This window comes from Neofelis nebulosa, chromosome 8, assembly GCF_028018385.1.
Source record: "Neofelis nebulosa isolate mNeoNeb1 chromosome 8, mNeoNeb1.pri, whole genome shotgun sequence".
Taxonomy (NCBI): Eukaryota; Metazoa; Chordata; class Mammalia; order Carnivora; family Felidae; genus Neofelis; species Neofelis nebulosa.
In genome coordinates, this window is record NC_080789.1 from 114,121,428 (window position 1) to 114,139,885 (window position 18,458).

General features: G+C 35.2%; 1 protein-coding gene across 4 annotated transcripts in view; it reads left to right on the forward strand.

Moving 5' to 3' along the window:
• Positions 1-13,819, forward strand: part of ARHGAP12 (Rho GTPase activating protein 12) — a 121,601-nt gene extending 107,782 nt beyond the window's left edge. For 3 of the 4 annotated variants that reach the window (XM_058681539.1, XM_058681541.1, XM_058681538.1), the window contains 8 exons: positions 1,248-1,346; positions 5,052-5,154; positions 5,960-6,076; positions 8,175-8,273; positions 9,591-9,668; positions 9,765-9,899; positions 10,127-10,229; positions 11,413-13,819. In XM_058681539.1, the coding sequence (XP_058537522.1) occupies positions 1,248-1,346; positions 5,052-5,154; positions 5,960-6,076; positions 8,175-8,273; positions 9,591-9,668; positions 9,765-9,899; positions 10,127-10,229; positions 11,413-11,587 (909 nt within the window). In that variant the 3' untranslated portion in view covers positions 11,588-13,819. The remainder of the gene's footprint in view (positions 1-1,247; positions 1,347-5,051; positions 5,155-5,959; positions 6,077-8,174; positions 8,274-9,590; positions 9,669-9,764; positions 9,900-10,126; positions 10,230-11,412) is intronic. The other variant, XM_058681540.1, reaches the window with a different exon arrangement.
• Positions 13,820-18,458: the final 4,639 nt, after the last annotated feature.

Sequence of the window (18,458 nt, forward strand, 5' to 3'; positions counted from 1 at the left end):
CACACCTCCTCCAGTAACCCACTGTTCTCCATATTTATGAGTCTCTTATACTTTGTCCTCCTCCCTGTTTTTTATATTATTTTTGTTTTCCTTCCCTTACATTCATCTGTTTTGTATCTTAAAGTCCTCATATGAGTGAAGTCATATGGTATTTGTCCTTCTCTGACTAATTTCACTTAGCATAATACCCTCCAGTTCCATCCACGTAGTTGCAAATGGCAAAATTTCATTCTTCTTGATTGCCGAATACTACTCCATTTTGTGTGTGTGTGTGTGTGTGTGTGTGTGTGTGTGTGTGTGTGTGTATACATATCACATCTTCTTTATCCATTCATCCATCGATGGACATTTGGGCTCTTTCCATACTTTGGCTATTGTCGATAGTACTGCTATCATTGGGGTGCATGTATCCCTTCGAAACTTCACACCTGTATCCCTTGGGTAAATGCCTCGTAGTGCAATTGCTGGGTCATAGGTTGGTTCTATTTTTAGTTTTTTGAGGAACCTCCATACTGTTTTCCAGAGTGGCTGTACCAGCTTGCATTCCCATACTTGAACTTATTTTTTAATGAAAAAGTACACTAGATTTCAGCAAGTTTTATTGCATTTGTGTGATGGAATTTGGGACCCTAAGTTATTAGATTTTTGTTGAGAATTTTTTTGTGAAAAAAAATTTCATGTTTTATAAAATAATTCCTCTGGGATTATTTTATATTAAAGTAAAAAATACTCTATTGCTATGCAGCATTACTTTAACCTTTTATCACTTAATGTAACGTCTTTTGCTGGTGGTTTTGTAGACTTTAGCTTAAATATATTCATTTATTTGGGGGCTCCTGGCCGGCTCAGTTTCTGGAACATGAGACTCTTGATCTTAGGGTTGTGAGTTTGAGTCCCATGTTGGGGGTAGAGATGACTTAAAATTTTAAAAAATAAAATATATATATACACACACACACACACACACACACACACACACACACATACACACACACATGCGCGCGCACACACACACACACGTGGCTTAGATGAACATCTGACTCTTGATTTCAACTCAGGTCACAATCCCAGGGTTGTGGGGTCAAGCCCTGCATCAGGCTCTGGGCTGAGCATGGAGCCTGCTTGGGATTCTCACTCTCTCTTTAATAATTATGTGTGTGTGCGTGTGCGCGTGTGTGCGCACATGTGCATTCATTTATTTGGTTGAAAGCACTAACTGTACTTTTTTTTTTTCCTTTTCTCTAAAGCTGAAAACCCGTCAAGGAACAGAACTGCTAATTCAGTCTGATAATGACACTGTTATTAATGATTGGTTTAAAGTTCTTAGTAGTACTATCAATAATCAGGTATGTGTTTGACTTAGGTAAATGTTTTTACTTCAGAGCTGTTTTTCTTTTCTGCTTTCTAATTGACTGTTGCATATCTAGTTTCCAATTTATATGTGATAAAACAGGTGGGAAAGGCAGTGGTCAGTTTAGCAATTCCCCAGGGCTCGTGGAGACTTAACATTCTCAATTCTATAATATTTGCTATTAGTGGATGTTAAATAATTTTCAGATTGAAGGATTGGTCCTAAAAGAAATCATTCAAGAAGAGGGACAAACCATTCCTAGTGCATAGTATTTATTCAATGATTGATGAATTGGGAATAGTGCTATTTGGTAGAGGCAGGTCCTAGGCAGTTATAAAATGAATAAAGCTATAGTCTCTTCATGAGCACCTTTTCTTTCCTCATGATAGCTCTCTAGCTACCCCTTAGGCGTTCTAGTTCCTCCCCTCACCCCCCTAATCATGGAGGTGTTCAGTACCCTCCCATTCCTGGTAAGTCTCCTCGTGTGTGTGTGTGTGTGTAATATTACACACACATACACACACACACACACACACACACAGCAGATATAGAATATAGAGTATATGTATATATATAACAATAATAACCAAAAAGAACCTCAAATTTGTATCCTGCAGCTGTGTTAGTAAGAGCAGGAAGAAACAAATAGGGACGCTACTTTTTCAGACTATATTCTTACCCACACTGTATGGGGACATGTTCCTGATTAAGGATCATAGGTCAGTGACAAAAAGAAAAGTGAATACTGAAGAAAGTGTGTTATGGTTTTAAACTAAACAAAGACTGAAAAAAAATTGGGAATCACGGGCTTTAGTGAAGACTGAGAAGTCTTTCAGAGACTGTAGGTGAAGCCTCATTATTAATAAGATTTGTGATCTTGGGGCACCTGGTTGGCTCAGTCAGTTAAGCATCCAACTTCAGCTTAGGTCATGATCTCATGGTCTATGAGTTCATGCCCCGTGTTGGGCTCTGTGCTGACAACTCGGAACCTGGATCCTGCTTCGGATTCTGTGTGTACCCCTCTCTTTCTGTACCTCCCCCACTGGTGTGTTCTCTCTCTCTCTCTCTCTCTCTCGCACACACACACACACACAAATAAATAACCATTAAAAAAATAAGATTTCTGATCTTACTGAGGTATTCTACCTCTATGGGCATCCATTTTTTTCACTTATAAAATAGGGAGGTTGGATTTGATTGTCTCCCAGTATCCTTTTAAGCTCCAGTGTCTTTATGATGCACTCAGTTCAAAACAACCAGATTTGGAATCTTGATTATTAACTCTTACTCCTCTTTTTACCTCTTGTAGCCAGTTATTCATTCATATATATATATATATATATATATATATATATATATATATATACATACATACACACACATACTTCCTTTGCAGTTTGTAATATTGTATATTTCTGAATCTTGTCTCTTCCTTTCCATTTATTCCTGAAACCTGATCAGGACTTTATATGTTAGATAAGAGTCACTTCCCAGTTTTTCTTATTTCATCTCATCCCCCACCAATATGTTCCTAATAGTATTGCTGTATGAAACTTCCTAATGTTAACTTTATAATCCTCTCCTGCTCAGAAACCTTCTGTGACTCTCATTAAAATTCAACAACCCGAGCCCAGTCTGTCTTTTCAAATGTACCTTCTTTCTACTCTACCCAATATGGGCTTTCAGCTCTAGTCACTGTAATCTGTTCCCAATCCCTTGAAAAGCAAGTATGGCTGCATTCATTTAATAAACGTGAGAGTGCTTTATGCACTGGGGAGATATAGCAGCATGCAACCACATGCTACACATTTCTGTATGGAGTTTACAGCCAAAGACAGAAGATTACTGAAGACAGATGACTGAATAGTTAATACAGTGGAATGTGGTGAGGTTTATGATGGTAAGGGATATACAACTTACTATGAAAATACCAATTAAGGAGGGGCTAACCTAGTGTAGGGATCCAGGAGAGCCTTGCAGAGAGAAAAAGGGTTTGTTTTTTTTTTTCCTTTCCATTTAAGCCTTATAGGATCAGGGGATAAGCCAAGTGAAAAGAGAGTAACATCAACTATGAAATTTAAAATATATACTGTTTACAAAGTGGCAAAAGATACTGTAGAAATATGCACAATAAATGTAGAAAGAAGCACAAGACTCCTGCAGGGAAGATTGTAAAACTTGACTGAGAGACATGGGAGAAAATCTCATTATATGTTCATGGATTGAAAGATTCAGTAATGTGGAACGCCTAGGTGGCCCATTCGGTTAAGCATCTGACTTTGGCTCAATCATGATCTCCTGGTTCACGAGTTTGAGCCCCGTATTGGGCTCTGTGCTGACAGCTCAGAGCCTGGAGCCTGCTTCGGATTCTGTGTCTTCCCCTGCTCACGTTCTGTCTCTCAAAAATAAATAAATATTAAAAAATATTTTAAAGATTCAATAATGTAGGGGCGCCTGGGTGGCTCAGTCAGTTGAGTGTCTGACTTTGGCTCAGGTCATGATCTCATGGTCTTTGAGTTCGAGCCCCGCATCGGGCTCTGTGCTGACAGCTCAGAGCCTGGGGCCTGCTTCTGATTCTGTATTTCCCCCTCTCTCTGTCCCTCCCCCGCTCATGCTCTGTCTCTCTCTCTCTCTCTCTCTGTCAAAAATAAACATTTTAGAAAAAATTTAAAAAAATAGATTCAATAATGTAAAGATATGCTCTTCCAAATGATTTATAAATTTATATATTTGAGATTTTTGAACCTCCTTCAAAATCTCATGGAACTTGACAAGCTTGTTCTAAAATTCATACAGGAATATAAATTTGGTAAAAGTAAGACACTCTTGAAGAAGAAAGTGGAAGGACTTGTTCTCTCAGATGTCAAGACTTTATAAAGCTGTATTAATTAATAGAACATGGTATCCATACCAGGCTAGATATGCAGATCTATGGAACAGAATAAAGAACACATACCTTTGTACACTTTATGCTAGATTTAGCACTGTAAATAAGGAAGAATAAGTTTTAAAATAAATGGTACTGGGTCAACTGGATATCTAAGAAGAAATTAGAACCTTTTTTTATGCTCTACACAAAAATAAGTTCTAAGTGGAATAAAGACATCAGTGTGAAAGGCAAAGCAATGCTTCTAGCTTTGAGAACTCACTTCAGTTTTTTAACCCGTAAAAGTGACTGGTCAGGCTGTACATGAGCCCTGGGATTTCTGTCAATGCCTAAAATCCATGAATTGTGAGTAATTACTAGCTATTGATACAAAGTATAATTTGCAACATTTGTTGGTGTGAAAAATTAATGTGCCCTAGGCTAGTTAGCTTTATCTTGTAGTATTAGCACAGAATGTAGCTTCATCATGTTCTGTCACCACAGATTATAATCTGACCTTTTAAGTCTTGTTACTATAATTCTTACGCAGTCGATCTACACAAAGGAAGATAGCCTCATCATCAGTATATAAACCCATTGTCATGTGAATTATTAGCATTTTTTCTCTTTTGAAATCAGAATTAATTTCCCCCATCTAGAGGAAAAAGAATACTTTTAAAGAGTTATCAAGTATCTAAATCATATATATCATATACTAATTAGTTCCCTAAAATCATTTAGGAGGATCAGTTACTGATTATAATGAGAACTATGCTATCACATCTAAAAATAGTTTCAAAAGTAATATGTGTTTGGGAAATCTGTAATCAATAGACAGTAGAAACTGATGAAGCAATTGAAGAGGAGATACCTGATTCACCAGGAATAGAAAAGCATGATAAAGAGAAGGACCATAAAGACCCTAAGAAACTTCGTGGTAAGTTATTCTTTATATGTTTTGCTAGTAGCCTTCAGATTAACTGAATGATTAGAAAATCATTTCTGCTTTTGTTCTCCCATATTCTGAAGAAGGCTAGGCCTGTTACAGGCATTGTCATGGACATATAACAATGTAAACACATGAAAATTTGATTATTTTAATTCTTTACTACCTATTGTTTGTGCTCTCAACTTTCCTCATATATAGTTCCTTTCGAGAAATTTACTTTTTGGATATTTTTATGGTAACCAAAAAAGAAATCAGATTGATGGCAATGTAGGACGTTATTCACGTGGTCCCATTCTTAGTGTAGAAGTAATTATTATGAGATTTTGTTAGCTTAAAGTACAAATAATTGTGATGGGTATACATATCTCCAGACTCCTAGTCCAGTAAGGATACTGCAGGATAGGGACTTGTTTATGTTTTATAGACATTTTTTTCTGGTCATTTTACCTTCTAAAACTGATGGAGAGTCAAAGAAGGTAAAAGTAGTATCATTTATGAAACACTGAATATATATTAAAATAACCAGTGTCTTAGCACATATACCAAAGAAGGTATAGTTCATTGTCACTGTTTAGCGATAAAAATGAAATGTTTTGCTTGATTTATCACTTTGAAATTGGGTCTGGGTTAGCTTGATTCTTCACATATTACTCTCAAACTATGTTAAAGTTACAATAACTGAATTTATAATTGATTTTTACATTTGAGATTAATATGTTTTGAGTGCTAGGTGGAAAAACTTTCATCAAGAAGTTCTTATTTTATGAAATGCCTAATATCTGTTTGTCTTAAGCCATGAAAGTGTCCAGCATAGATTCTTCAGAACAGAAAAAAACGAAGAAAAACTTAAAGAAGTTTCTTACACGGCGCCCCACTTTGCAAGCTGTTCGTGAAAAAGGTTATATCAAAGGTAGATAGAAGTGATGTTTTTACTAATGTTGGCCAAAATCAGAAATAAGACATTTTAAAATAAAAACTGAAAAATTTTTGACTAGTAAAAATGTTTTAATTCTTTAGAGTTACCAGGTTCATTGGTTAAAATACATTTGAGTGATTAAAATTGATATTTTAATGCACATGAAGGGTTTAACTAAAACATTGAACAGACCTAAATACCAGACAACCCTGTACCAGAGGAATTACAGGGATGTGATGGATGGATAGGAGACATGACAATAAAGATTTTTAGTTTTGAGATGCACAGATCAGAAGAAATTTTGAATAATTGGTCCCTAACACAGTAGAAAGAAAAATATTGAACAATTTTATCTTGATTGTTTGCTTTCAGTTTTCATTTCAGGTGATTTTAAAATTCATACAAGGTGTGTTTTCCTAATTAATTTTTATATTTGTTACTTCATTTATAAGCAGTAATAGCAATAATGCACTAACAGGATCTTTTTTTAATAAGAGTATTCTTTAAAATCACATATACTTGTGTATGCCTTTAGTTTTTACAAGCACTTTTAATTTCAATGATTTCTAGTACATGACTCAGTGACATTAATTAGTAAATAAAGATATAGGTAAAGGTAATATATAACACATACATGTCTTTGAAATTTCAAATAAAGACCATCACTGGAACATCTGTTTGCAAAGCATCTAAAATACACAAATGGGTTTCATTAAAAAGATACTTAAGGGGCGCCTGGGTGGCACAGTCGGTTAAGCGTCCGACTTCAGCCAGGTCATGATCTCGCGGTCTGTGAGTTCGAGCCCCACGTCAGGCTCTGGGCTGTTGGCTCGGAGCCTGGAGCCTGTTTCCGATTCTGTGTCTCCCTCTCTCTCTGCCCCTCCCCTGTTCATGCTCTGTCTCTCTCTGTCCCAAAAATTAAAAACAAAAAAACAAAAAAAAAAAAAGTTGAAAAAAAAAATTTATTAAAAAAAAAAAAAAAGATACTTAAAACTAGGTAGAGTTCAGCCAATTAAGGGATTCAAATTAGCAACCTTAAGAGTTATCGGTAAACAGGGACTCTGAGATGATGCATATGAATTTTGTATATTGAGTTTAGAACTTTAAAAAAAAGCCTGACAAGTCAATGAAAAGAAACTGCTATTAATTTGTTCACCAGGCTTTTTCATTGAGAAATATAAACTGTTGGTGCTTTATAGTGTTATGCTGCCTTATGGTGATAGGAGATTGTGTTTAGCACTTCGAGTATTTTGTTTTCCTGGATACTTAGCACAAATGTGTCATGTCAGAACCGTGCTTTTTTCTTTTCTTAATGTTTATTTTTGAGAGAGAGAGACAGACAGAGCGTGAGCAGGGGAGGGGCAGAGAGAAAGGGAGACACAGAATCCAAAGCAGGCTGCGGGCTCTGAGCTGTCAGCACAGGGCCCGATGTGGGGCTCGAACCCACAAACCACGAGATCATGACCTGAGCCAAAGTCAGACACTGAACCGACTGAATCACCCAGGCACCCCGTGCCGTGCACCATGCTTGTTTTAATACTTAAAGAAATATTTCAGTATTTACTAAGTGTTAAGTGTTCACCTAGGTGCTATGAATACCTACTGGTGTTCAAGAATTGCAAGGTCCCTGCCCTCATGAAACTTACATAAAAATGAGAAATGGACAAGATAACTTCAAATAGTGCTGACTACTCTGAAGAATTTACCATAGTAATAGAATAGAGAGTGATTGTAACTGGGTTGCCTTAGGCTGCTCCTAAGGTTTTTCTAAGTAGATGATACTTTAGCTGAGGGTGAGAGTGAAAAGAAGGAGCCACGTTTGGGAGAGAGGATGGATCTCTGCAAAAGGTGTAGAAAACAAAAAGGCTCTCAGGTAGAAATGAGTCAGGGTGTTTGTGGAGTTTAATAAAAGCAGGACAGTTGAGTTGTTTGAAGTGGCATTGGAAAAGGGCAGGCAGATCACAGAAGGCGTAAGTCACAGTTGACGGTGTCTGGCACGGAAATGTCTTTGATAGCACTGTGAATGGTTATCACCATGTTGCAAACTAAGTTTTAGCAAGGTGGTTTATTTTAAAAAATAAATCTCTTTCAGATCAAGTATTTGGAGCCAATCTTGCTAATCTGTGTCAGAGAGAAAATGGCACAGTGCCAAAATTTGTGAAGTTATGTATTGAACATGTTGAAGCATATGGTAAGAGAATGATTTTTTTTATGTTAAACATACTAACCCATTGTTTTGCCATCAAAATCCCTAGGATTTTTATGATTTTTGAGTGATAGAACAGTTGTAAGATATTAAGAAAAGCATCTTGTTTGCAAAAAACTTACGTGTTTATACTTATTTTAAATTAAGACCTTTGCAGGCACCTGTTGAATGTTCTGCACTTCTAGTTGACTAAGCGAATGGTATTCTTTGAAGCCATTTGGAGTTGGCATTTGCTTGAGATGAAGAAGGTGATTATGAAACTGAGTTTATTAAGAAGTGGTAGTGTAGAAGGTTGTGTTTACTTATCAAGAGAGTGTTCTTTCTCTTTAAAATAAAAATGAGATCACAGTTTAAAACCGTTAAATCAACTATGAAGTGTCTCAATAGACCAACCTTCTTATGTCATTTCCTGTAAAATAAGACTTAAACCAATTTATATTTTGGTTAATGTTAACATGTTCATAATACTTATACCTTTATTATATAAATATTATACTTAGAATTTATATTATACAAATATATAATATTTTTAATAAAATAATATCTTGATGGTAATCACATTAACTTGTATCTGTACCTCATCAAAAACATCTTGTATAGTTAAAACATTTGCATAATTTGTAATTTCTGCCAGTTTCAGATCTTGTCTCTGATTTTTCTTGACAACACGCCTTTATTTGAAGTTATATGAAGAAGCACATTAGATAGTGTGTGCTTTGTTAAATGTGTACAGCCTTATCATTTAATGAACATTTGAATTTTTTAGGCTTAATGGGATGAATTTCAAATGATTCTATTCCATATATAAAATAAGTTAAACTCTGTCAAATTATCAATAGTTTTTATAGAACCTTTACTTTTTAATTGCTAGTTTATATTAAGTTTATTATAAGCACTTAATAGGACAGCCATGTTTGAAAGAGTGCTTTAAGATATACATCTACATTATAAAATGTGCAAAAAAATGGATGGGCTGATTTTACTGGTTTCCTTTACCTGTTGAACTATCCGCAGGTGCAGAAGTTTATCTTAAATTGTTAGTATTTCAAGTTTGATGAGGTGATTTTTTTTGAAATGATCCACCAGCTTCATGATAAACAAAGTAGAATTGTTGCTGTTTATTAAACATTTCCACCCCCTCTGTCTCTGCCAAGCATCTATAAAAAGCCAGTTAGAGGAAAAGAGCATTTGCCCATTTGATTTTAGGCTAATGTTAATGAAGAACAATTCTGAAACATGCAAGCATCTTTAGAAGAGGCAAACACCTACTTTAAACACAAAAATACTGTAATTTTCTTTTAGGTTTGGATGTTGATGGGATATACAGAGTAAGTGGCAACCTTGCTGTGATCCAGAAACTGAGATTCGCAGTCAATCATGGTAAGATTGTACTCCCTATTGTTATGTGCAAAAACTCTCATAACTGTTAGAATAAGTTTAAAGTAAGTTTTAAAAATTTCCTATTCTGTTTTTCAGATGAGAAGTTGGACTTGAATGACAGTAAATGGGAAGATATTCATGTTATCACTGGAGCACTCAAAATGTTTTTTCGAGAATTACCAGAACCTCTTTTTACATTTAACCATTTTAATGATTTTGTTAATGCAATTAGTAAGTATGTCATTACACTCAGTTTTTTTTTTCTAAATGTTGAAAGTCCTCTGTACTGATTAAGTTACTACATTCTGTTTGATCTTTTAAATTTTTTCAAAGGTTTTACTTCAGAAATTTTAAATGTGACCACCAGATGTCACTGTGTATTACCAAATATCAGGTTCTAAAATATGTCACTGTTTTCAATTTCATGCAAAATCTCCAGTTTTTATCTTTTTTTTCAGAACAAGAACCAAGACAGCGAGTCGCTGCTGTTAAGGACCTAATCAGACAGTTGCCAAAGCCAAATCAAGATACAATGCAAATTCTTTTTAGACATCTCAAAAGGTAAGAGGTTTACCACGAAAGAAAGAAAGAAAGAAAGAAAGAAAGAAAGAAAGAAAGAAAGAAAGAAAGAAAGAAAGAAAGAAAGAAAGAAAAGAGAGAGAGAGAGAGAGAGAGAGAGAAAGAGAGAAAGAAAGAAAGAAAGAAAGAGTAATTAGGGAGAAAAAAAAAAAGTAAGACAAATGCATGGTTATGAGATGTGGCGTGGTACCCCCAAGGCTAGGTCAATGTCACTGAGACGTTGGTTCAGATCCCAGCTGAGCTAATTGCTATCTTTGTAACTTGAAAAAGACCATTCCTTTGGGCCTAGTACCCCATAGGCAAATGGTCTGCTATGAAAGATATTTACTTAAAGTAAATATTATATGTAAGCATTTATATAATACCTAGCACATAAGTGTCCAGAAATTGTTGAAGTTAGTTAATATGAAGATGAGATTGGTTAAGTGATGAATATTAAATTTAAATTACCCTTAAAGCCATCATAGCTTACTGCTGTAGTTGTTACATATAGTTGTTACTATAGTTATTACAGTACTATATTTATATAGTTACTATAGTACTATATACTGTAGTTACTATAGTTACTGCTTAGCCATTTTAATAACTGATTAAAGTGTTCTGATAGAATACTAGAATACTAAAATAAATTATCCCAACGAAGGAGATTTAAAACACACATAAAATGAGTAAAATGAAAAATTAATCTCTGTACCCTACTGAAATTTTTTTCCCCATCAATCTGGTGGAGTAATTATTGTTACCTGAATTGTAGCTCATACTTACATCTGTGTCTTAATTTTGTTAGAGTATATACAGTTGTACCTTTCAGCTGTGTTTATCCAAAAGAAACTTTCACATGGTGTTTGGACTGAGTTCTACTTGGTTAAGTAGCTTAGTTTAGGAGAATAAGCATTATTTCTCATTTCTCTTTTTTTAAAATTTTTTTTGTTTTTGAGAGAGCAAGAGCACGAGTGGGGAGGGGCAGAGAGAGAGAGAGAGAGACAGACACACACAGAGGCAAGCAAGCTCTGTGCACAACCTGAGCTGAAGTTGAACACTCAATAGACTGAACCACCCAGGCGCCCCATTATTTCTCATTTCTAAATGCAAACTGTTTATAATACAATTTGAAGATTTTTTCCTCTCTGCTTACTCTTTTAACAATTTATTTTTTCCTTCTTAGAGTTATAGAAAACGGAGAAAAAAACCGAATGACCTATCAGAGTATAGCAATTGTTTTTGGTCCCACTCTGTTAAAGCCAGAGAAAGAGACTGGTAACATAGCAGTTCATACTGTCTACCAAAATCAGATCGTAGAATTAATTCTTCTGGAAATAAGTTCCATCTTCGGGCGTTGATTCTTACTGAAGACAACCTGTGGAATAGAAGTTGGATTCGATCAGATTTCAAACCCTTAATATGATGTGTTTAATTTTGGACCAAGCAGTTACTCTTTGATTTTGCACTTTTTGGAGGGATCAGAAGGGAATGGGAGAGTCAAGATGTGTGTTAGGCCCTCATATTTGCTGCTTTGTTGCAAGTTGATATAACTGTGTGTAATTTTGAATTAATTTTATCCTGAATGTGTGCATTTCATACTCTGAATTTCAGTAAAAATCAAAACTTGCAATTCTAACCAGTCGTATACACTGGATAATTTGGTAAGAAAAGTTTGTTTTTTTGTTTTTTTGTTTTTTTCAAACTGGATAATGTAGAATTTCTTCTCGTGATTCGTTAGATTCATCACTTGATAGAACAGTACTCACTATCAGTTATTTTGAAGACGCTCTTGGGCATTCTAAACGAAATGAAGTACATCCTTTTTGAAACCTGTGTATTTTTTTTTTCAGGGTTTCTGCATGCAGTGGTAGTCTAAGTACTACAAGTCACTATAACCCAGATGTAATCCCTTGTGCAGCCTTGCTGCCTTTAACTGTGTTGCACAGCATCCTTACTGGATGGATGTCTTAGTTGTTTGTTTGGGCAGCACACTAATATTACTTAACACACTGTGATACTGGAGTTTAACTTAGCATAAGTCAGTTCAGGGTATTTTTGGGCTGTCTGTGCTATACTGATTTGTAGCTAAGCATCCTAATTCTGTCTAGTGCCATACTGAGTTCTTGGTATGACCCTGTGGAAACAGACATTAGTTGATGTAAATATAAGCTAAAGACAATGTCCTTTAGCTTATGTATATAATTTTGTTGTATAGTCTCAGAGTACATCCTAACCTGACATTTCTAATCATGATATTGGTAATCTTTTCCGTGAATATTAGGTTTCCTCCAGAAATAGGCTGTTATTTGAGAAACTTAACTGTGTGCACTTTTAGATTTTAATTACATTTACAGGCAAATCACTGTAATGCAAATGGTACTGGAAAAATACTGAATAGACTTGCTAAATGGCAAATGCACTACAAGAGGAACCTTTTAGATAATTTAATATGTACAGAATACATTAGAAAAAATTTATTACAGAATTCTAACTGCAGTATGAATAGTGGAAACCCATATGTAAATTAGATGGATGTCAAATGGAAAATGACATTGCTAAATTTGAGAATTTCTTTTTACATTACTAATGTAGGTTGATTTGTACAATAAAACAGGGTTTGGAAGGTTTTGTTACAGAGAGCATGGTCTGTTAAAGATATTTTAAGATGTATTTTTCTAGATTAACTGATGTATATGAAATGTCTAATCTGAATAAAGAAAACTATAAGAGGTTTAGAGATTTTCCATTGGAAATGTGCATTTTGGTTTTACTTTTTTCTTGTTTTTGCATTTACTGGCATACTCTTATACCTCATTTTTAAAAAATCAATTGAATCCAGTATTTCATGTGGTAAATATGTTTTCCTCATTTTCCACACCTTTTCTGCTCCCTGCCATGCCAATACCTCCTCCACTATCCCCCCCTCCAATTTTTATTTCTTCATCAATATTTAAAAGTGGATACTTTTGTAATTGAGACTCTTTTCTTAGAATTGCATTTGTAATTTACAGATTGCCTTCCTTGGGAACAAATAGTTTTTGTATGATCTGCCTAAAAATCTCTCACCTGAGTTTTGTGGTAAAAATATTGTTTGTTGTTGTGATCTTGTTGGATTGGTAACAAACCAAGCTACTTGATAGCTATGAAAAGCAGATTGTTTTGGGCAGGGAGAAAAAGCCCCCAAATGAGAATGTTTATATTTGCCTAACAATGTCCTGAACAATACAATATGCTTTAGAACTGACCCATATAGTGATTGTATGCCAGCAAAACAGTTAGACTCAAATCAGTGATGCTCTTTTTCTTGGTAGCTGTGGACATAACAAAGATTAAAATTGTCCTGTGTTTCTTGTTTCGAAGTACATACGTGTGTATGTGGGGTCTTAAATGTTTTATTAGTCTACAGCTAATTCGTTTATTGTAATATTGTATGTACAGTGAGATAAATGTCTTGTGTTTTCATCCTTTGTGAATTAAAAATTCTCACTTTTTTTTGTAATAGCAAAACCAGTAATATTTTCCTGTCTTGATAACTTGATTTTTAGTAGAAAACATGTTAAAGGCTGAAATAAATTGTCAGTGGAATTTCATTTGCTAATAGGCCTTTTCCTTCAAAATGTCATTTTAAAAAGTAGTTGGAAATTGAAAGGAAAAGTATATTCAAATATGCATTAGAAGAAAATGTTCATTTAAATTTTACAGCAGTAAAACTACCTTTTACTCTGGAAAAATGATGTTGTCTTCGATAGAGGCAAATCTGCAAATACATATATATATATTTTCTTATGGGAAAAGCACCAATGGGATAATTCAGCCAAACTGGGCTGAGGCACATGTATGTGTATATAAATGTGTGTGTGTGTGTGTGTGTGTGTGTGCGTGCCATTGCTTACATACAAATGAAAATTTCATTAATAATAATGGCAGATATCTGGAGACCTTTGTGTTATTTTAGTTCTATCCCATGATTCTTTGTAAGCCTGTAATATTAGATGTTAAGATAGCAGTAAGAGGATAAAGAGTTATTCTGTAATTTTGCCAAGAGATTCTTTTTTAGCTCATGGGAGAGATCCTCTAATTAAATATTTAAAGTAAACATGCAGTTTCCCATGACACTAATTTCTCCAACATATTTAGGCTTTTAAAAGACACAGAGGAGTCTACAACATGTCATTTTAGTAAAGAAGAAAATAAAAATAGTCAAATGGGCATCATGCTGTCAGTGGCCTAATAAAAGTCAAATGTTCAAAGATTACATCTATATAGAGACCTGAAAATGGGTAGAAAATAAGATTTTGTGGAATTTTCTAGTTTCTCTGAACTCTAGCCATCAGCTCTAATGATCCTCTTTTATAGAAAGCACTCTGTAGTACAAGACTAGAGAAGGTGTTTAATAGGGACTGTAGCCTGTAACAATCCTAGATGCAGGGCATAGTCTTGTTTTTGTTTGTTTTTTTAAACAGTATTTCAGTATAACTACTACAGTTGTGTTAAATGCAACTTTCATTTTAAACCAGAACCCCACCCCCCCCACACACACACAAAACAAATAGCAAAGGGGGCTGCAAAACAAAATCAAGTCTTACAATAATGGTGTATTAGAATCTATTGGAAATTCACAGGCTGCAAACCCAGGCCAAGCAGAGTCAGACTTCGTATTCTAGAGAAGGGGGAGGTACAGAATGCCTAATGAGACATTCTATAACTACTAAAGACAAGGGAGTTCTCCTGAAGAATCTCAATTAGTCTTCTCAACTGAAGTTTTGTGGGCCAGTGGTGGCTGTAAATATATTCAGCTGGATTGAGCTTTTACAAATTAGCCTTATGTGAATATGGCACTTAAATGAACTCTTTCATTTCCTTCATTGCTTCCCTTCTCCCACAGGAAAAAAAGGAAAGAAAAAAAGCACTTTCATGGTACTCTCCTAAACAGAGCACTTGTAGAACAAGGTAACTGTTTAACAAACCATTACAAAATGTATTTAGAAAAGTCTGATTTCTTAGTTTTTTCTCATCAACCCCCCCCCCCCCTTTATTTTACTTCCTCTCTGTGTTTTCAGAAAAACAGTTTTTGGTAAAGAATTTTAAATTATTAATGCTGGTAGCTACATCTTTCAGGTAGTTCTAGTAGTTGTAATGTCATGAACCTTGCAACGCTAAAATTTGTGGTGACTCATCTATCTCATGGTGGAGTGACCGGTGAAGATTCAGCATAGCATTCAAGGCCTTCTTTCCCCTCCTGGACATTTTGAGAGATTGTTTATATTTAGGCAAGAGAAATGGGGCTCTTAGACACTCAAGTAAAACTGAGTGTAACTGATTGATAAAGCAGGACAGAACAAATAGGGGCCCTAACATTCACAGCCTTACTTTATGGAAGCACAAAATAAGAAGCTTAAGGCTGGAAGGAAGACCTATCTTGATTAGTTACGTTATTGTCTCTTTAAACTTCACAATCAATTTTAAGGAAAGCGTATTTTGCCATGTTCAAATACTATCATTTGAAGAACAAACTAGTAACTTCCCTACCTATTCTGACCATCTGTTTTCAAGCTAAGTTAGTTTTTATTTATGCGGCGTATTGAAACTTCATTTACTTATTATTTATTTACATTTTTAAAATTTTTTAAACTTTTAATTTTTTTACTTTTATATATTATGTACATCTATTATGAATATAGATGTGGCAGAGAGGGTATGCATTGCTTTCTGCTGGTCTCTCTTAGTTCTAGTTGTATAATCAGGCTTGAGTGGTTGTATTTCTACCTGCTGACATTCTGGATTAGCCATTGTGTTCATTAATCTCTGTTTAATATGGATGTTTGCTTTCACTGGAGTTCTAGAACTATGCTGTCCAGTACTATAGCCACTGCACACATGTGGCAACTTAAATTTTCATTAAAATTAAGTAAAATGAAATTCAGTCACAGTAGCCACATTTAAAATGTTCAGTAGAAATGTGGAGTCTATGGCCACCATATTGGACAATGCAGGTATAGAATATTTTTTATCCTTACAGAAAGTTCTTCTGCAGTGTTGTTATAGAAGGTTGGTTGTGAGGAATAAGCAATTACAAAATACAAAATTCTTTCAAAAATATATGCTCTAAAGCATTATATTTCACAATTCTCCCTCATGCGCATCTCAAGTACATGACACTAGAAGAATTTAAAATCAAGAAGGGATAACATTTTTATACAAGGGCTGCCAAACTTTGAATATTTGTCCCATTATATGCTGTCATTATAGGGGGCTGGGAGAGTAGTAAATGTGATTAGACTTCTAATACAGCTCCATCAAAATGCTTGCAATTTGGTGAAAATCAGTTTGAAACTGTGGCTTAAGAAAACCTTCAGTTGACATTGTTCTCTGGAAATTTAGGAACTATGAGATAATTAACATTTCTGATGCTATGTCACAGTATTCTTACATTCAGATTTTAGGGACTTTTCACCTTGGTGGGAAAGATTTTCTGAAAGATTTTCAAATCTTTCAAGATTTTCTGAAATCTTACTTTTTTTATTCTTTTATGCAATCTTTATTTATAAAACTTTTTTTAAAAAATTAGATTCAAGCTAGTTAACATACAGTGTAGTATTGATTTCAGGAGCAGAATTTAGTGATTCATCACTTACATATAACACCCAATGCTCTTCCCAACAAGTGCCTTCCTTAATGCCCATCACCTATTTAGCCCATCCTCCTCCCCACCTCCCTTCCAGCAACCCTCTGTTTGTTTTCTATATTTAATGGTCTCTTACGGTTTGCCTCCCTCTGTTTTAATTTTATTTTCCCTTCCATTCCCCTATGTTCATCTGTTTTGTTTCCTAAATTTCACATATGAGTGAAATCATATAATGTCTTTCTCTGATTGACTAATTTTGCTTAGCGTAATACACTCTTATTCATCCCTGTTGTTGCAAATGGCAAGATTTCATTCTTTTTCATCGCAGAGTAATATTCCGTGTGTGTGTGTGTGTGTGTGTGTGTGTGTGTGTGTGTGTGTGTATACACGTACACCACTTCTTTATCCATTCATCAATTAATGGACATTTGGGCTCTTCCCATACTTTGGCTATTTTTATTTTTATTTTTTTAATGTTTATTTATTTTGAGAGAGACTGAGCATGAGTGGGGTGTGGGCAGAGAGAGAGGGAGATACAGAGTCAGAAGCAGGCTTCAGGCTCTGAGCTGTCAGCACAGAGCCTGACGTGGAGCTTGAACTCACAAACCATGAGATCATGACCTGAGCCGAAGCCAGACGCATAACCCACTGAGCCACCCAGACACCCTACTTTGGCTATTATTGATGGCACTGCTATAAACATTGGGGTGCATTTGCCCCTTCGAACCAGCATTTTTGTATTCTTTGGATAAATACCTAGTAGTGTAACTGCTGAGTGGTAGAGCAGTTCTATTTTTAACTCTGCGAGGACCCTCCATACCATTTTCCAGAATGGCTGCACCAGTTTGCACACACCAACAGTGAAAGGATTCCCCCTTCTCGGTATCCTCAGCAACATCTGTTGTTTCCTGAGTTGTTAATTTTAGCCATTCTGACGGGTGTGAAATGGTATCTCTGTGGTTTTGATTTGTATTTCCCTGATGATGAGTGATGTTGAGCATCTTTTCATATATCTCTTAGCTATTTAGATGTCTTCTTTGGAAAATTGTCTATTTGTGTCCTCAGCCCATTTCTTCACTGGATTATTTTTTGGGTGTTGAGTTTGATAAATTCTTTATAGATTTTGGATACTAACCCTTTATCTGATCTGTCATTTGCAAATATCTTCTCCCATTCTGTTGGCTGCCCTTTAGTTTTGTTGATTGTTTTCTTTGCAGTGGGAAGCTTTTTACCTTGATGAGTCTCTAATAGTTCATTTTTGCTTTTGTTTCCCTTGCTCCAGAGACATGCCTAGTAAGCAGTTGCTGCTGCCAAGGTCAAAGAGGTTGTTGCCTGTTTTCTCCTCTAGGATCTTGCTGGATTCCTGTCTTACATTTAGGTTTTCTATCCATTTTGAATTTATTTTTGTGTATGGTGTAAGAAAGTGGTCCAGTTTCATTCTTCTGCATGTTGCTGTCCAGTTTTCCCAGCACCATTTGCTGAAGAAGCTGTCTTTTTTCCACTGGATATTCTTTCCTGCTGTGTCGAAGATTAGTTGGCCATATATTTGTGGGTCACTTTCTGGGTTCTCTATTCTGTTCCATTGATCTATGTCTGTTTTTGTG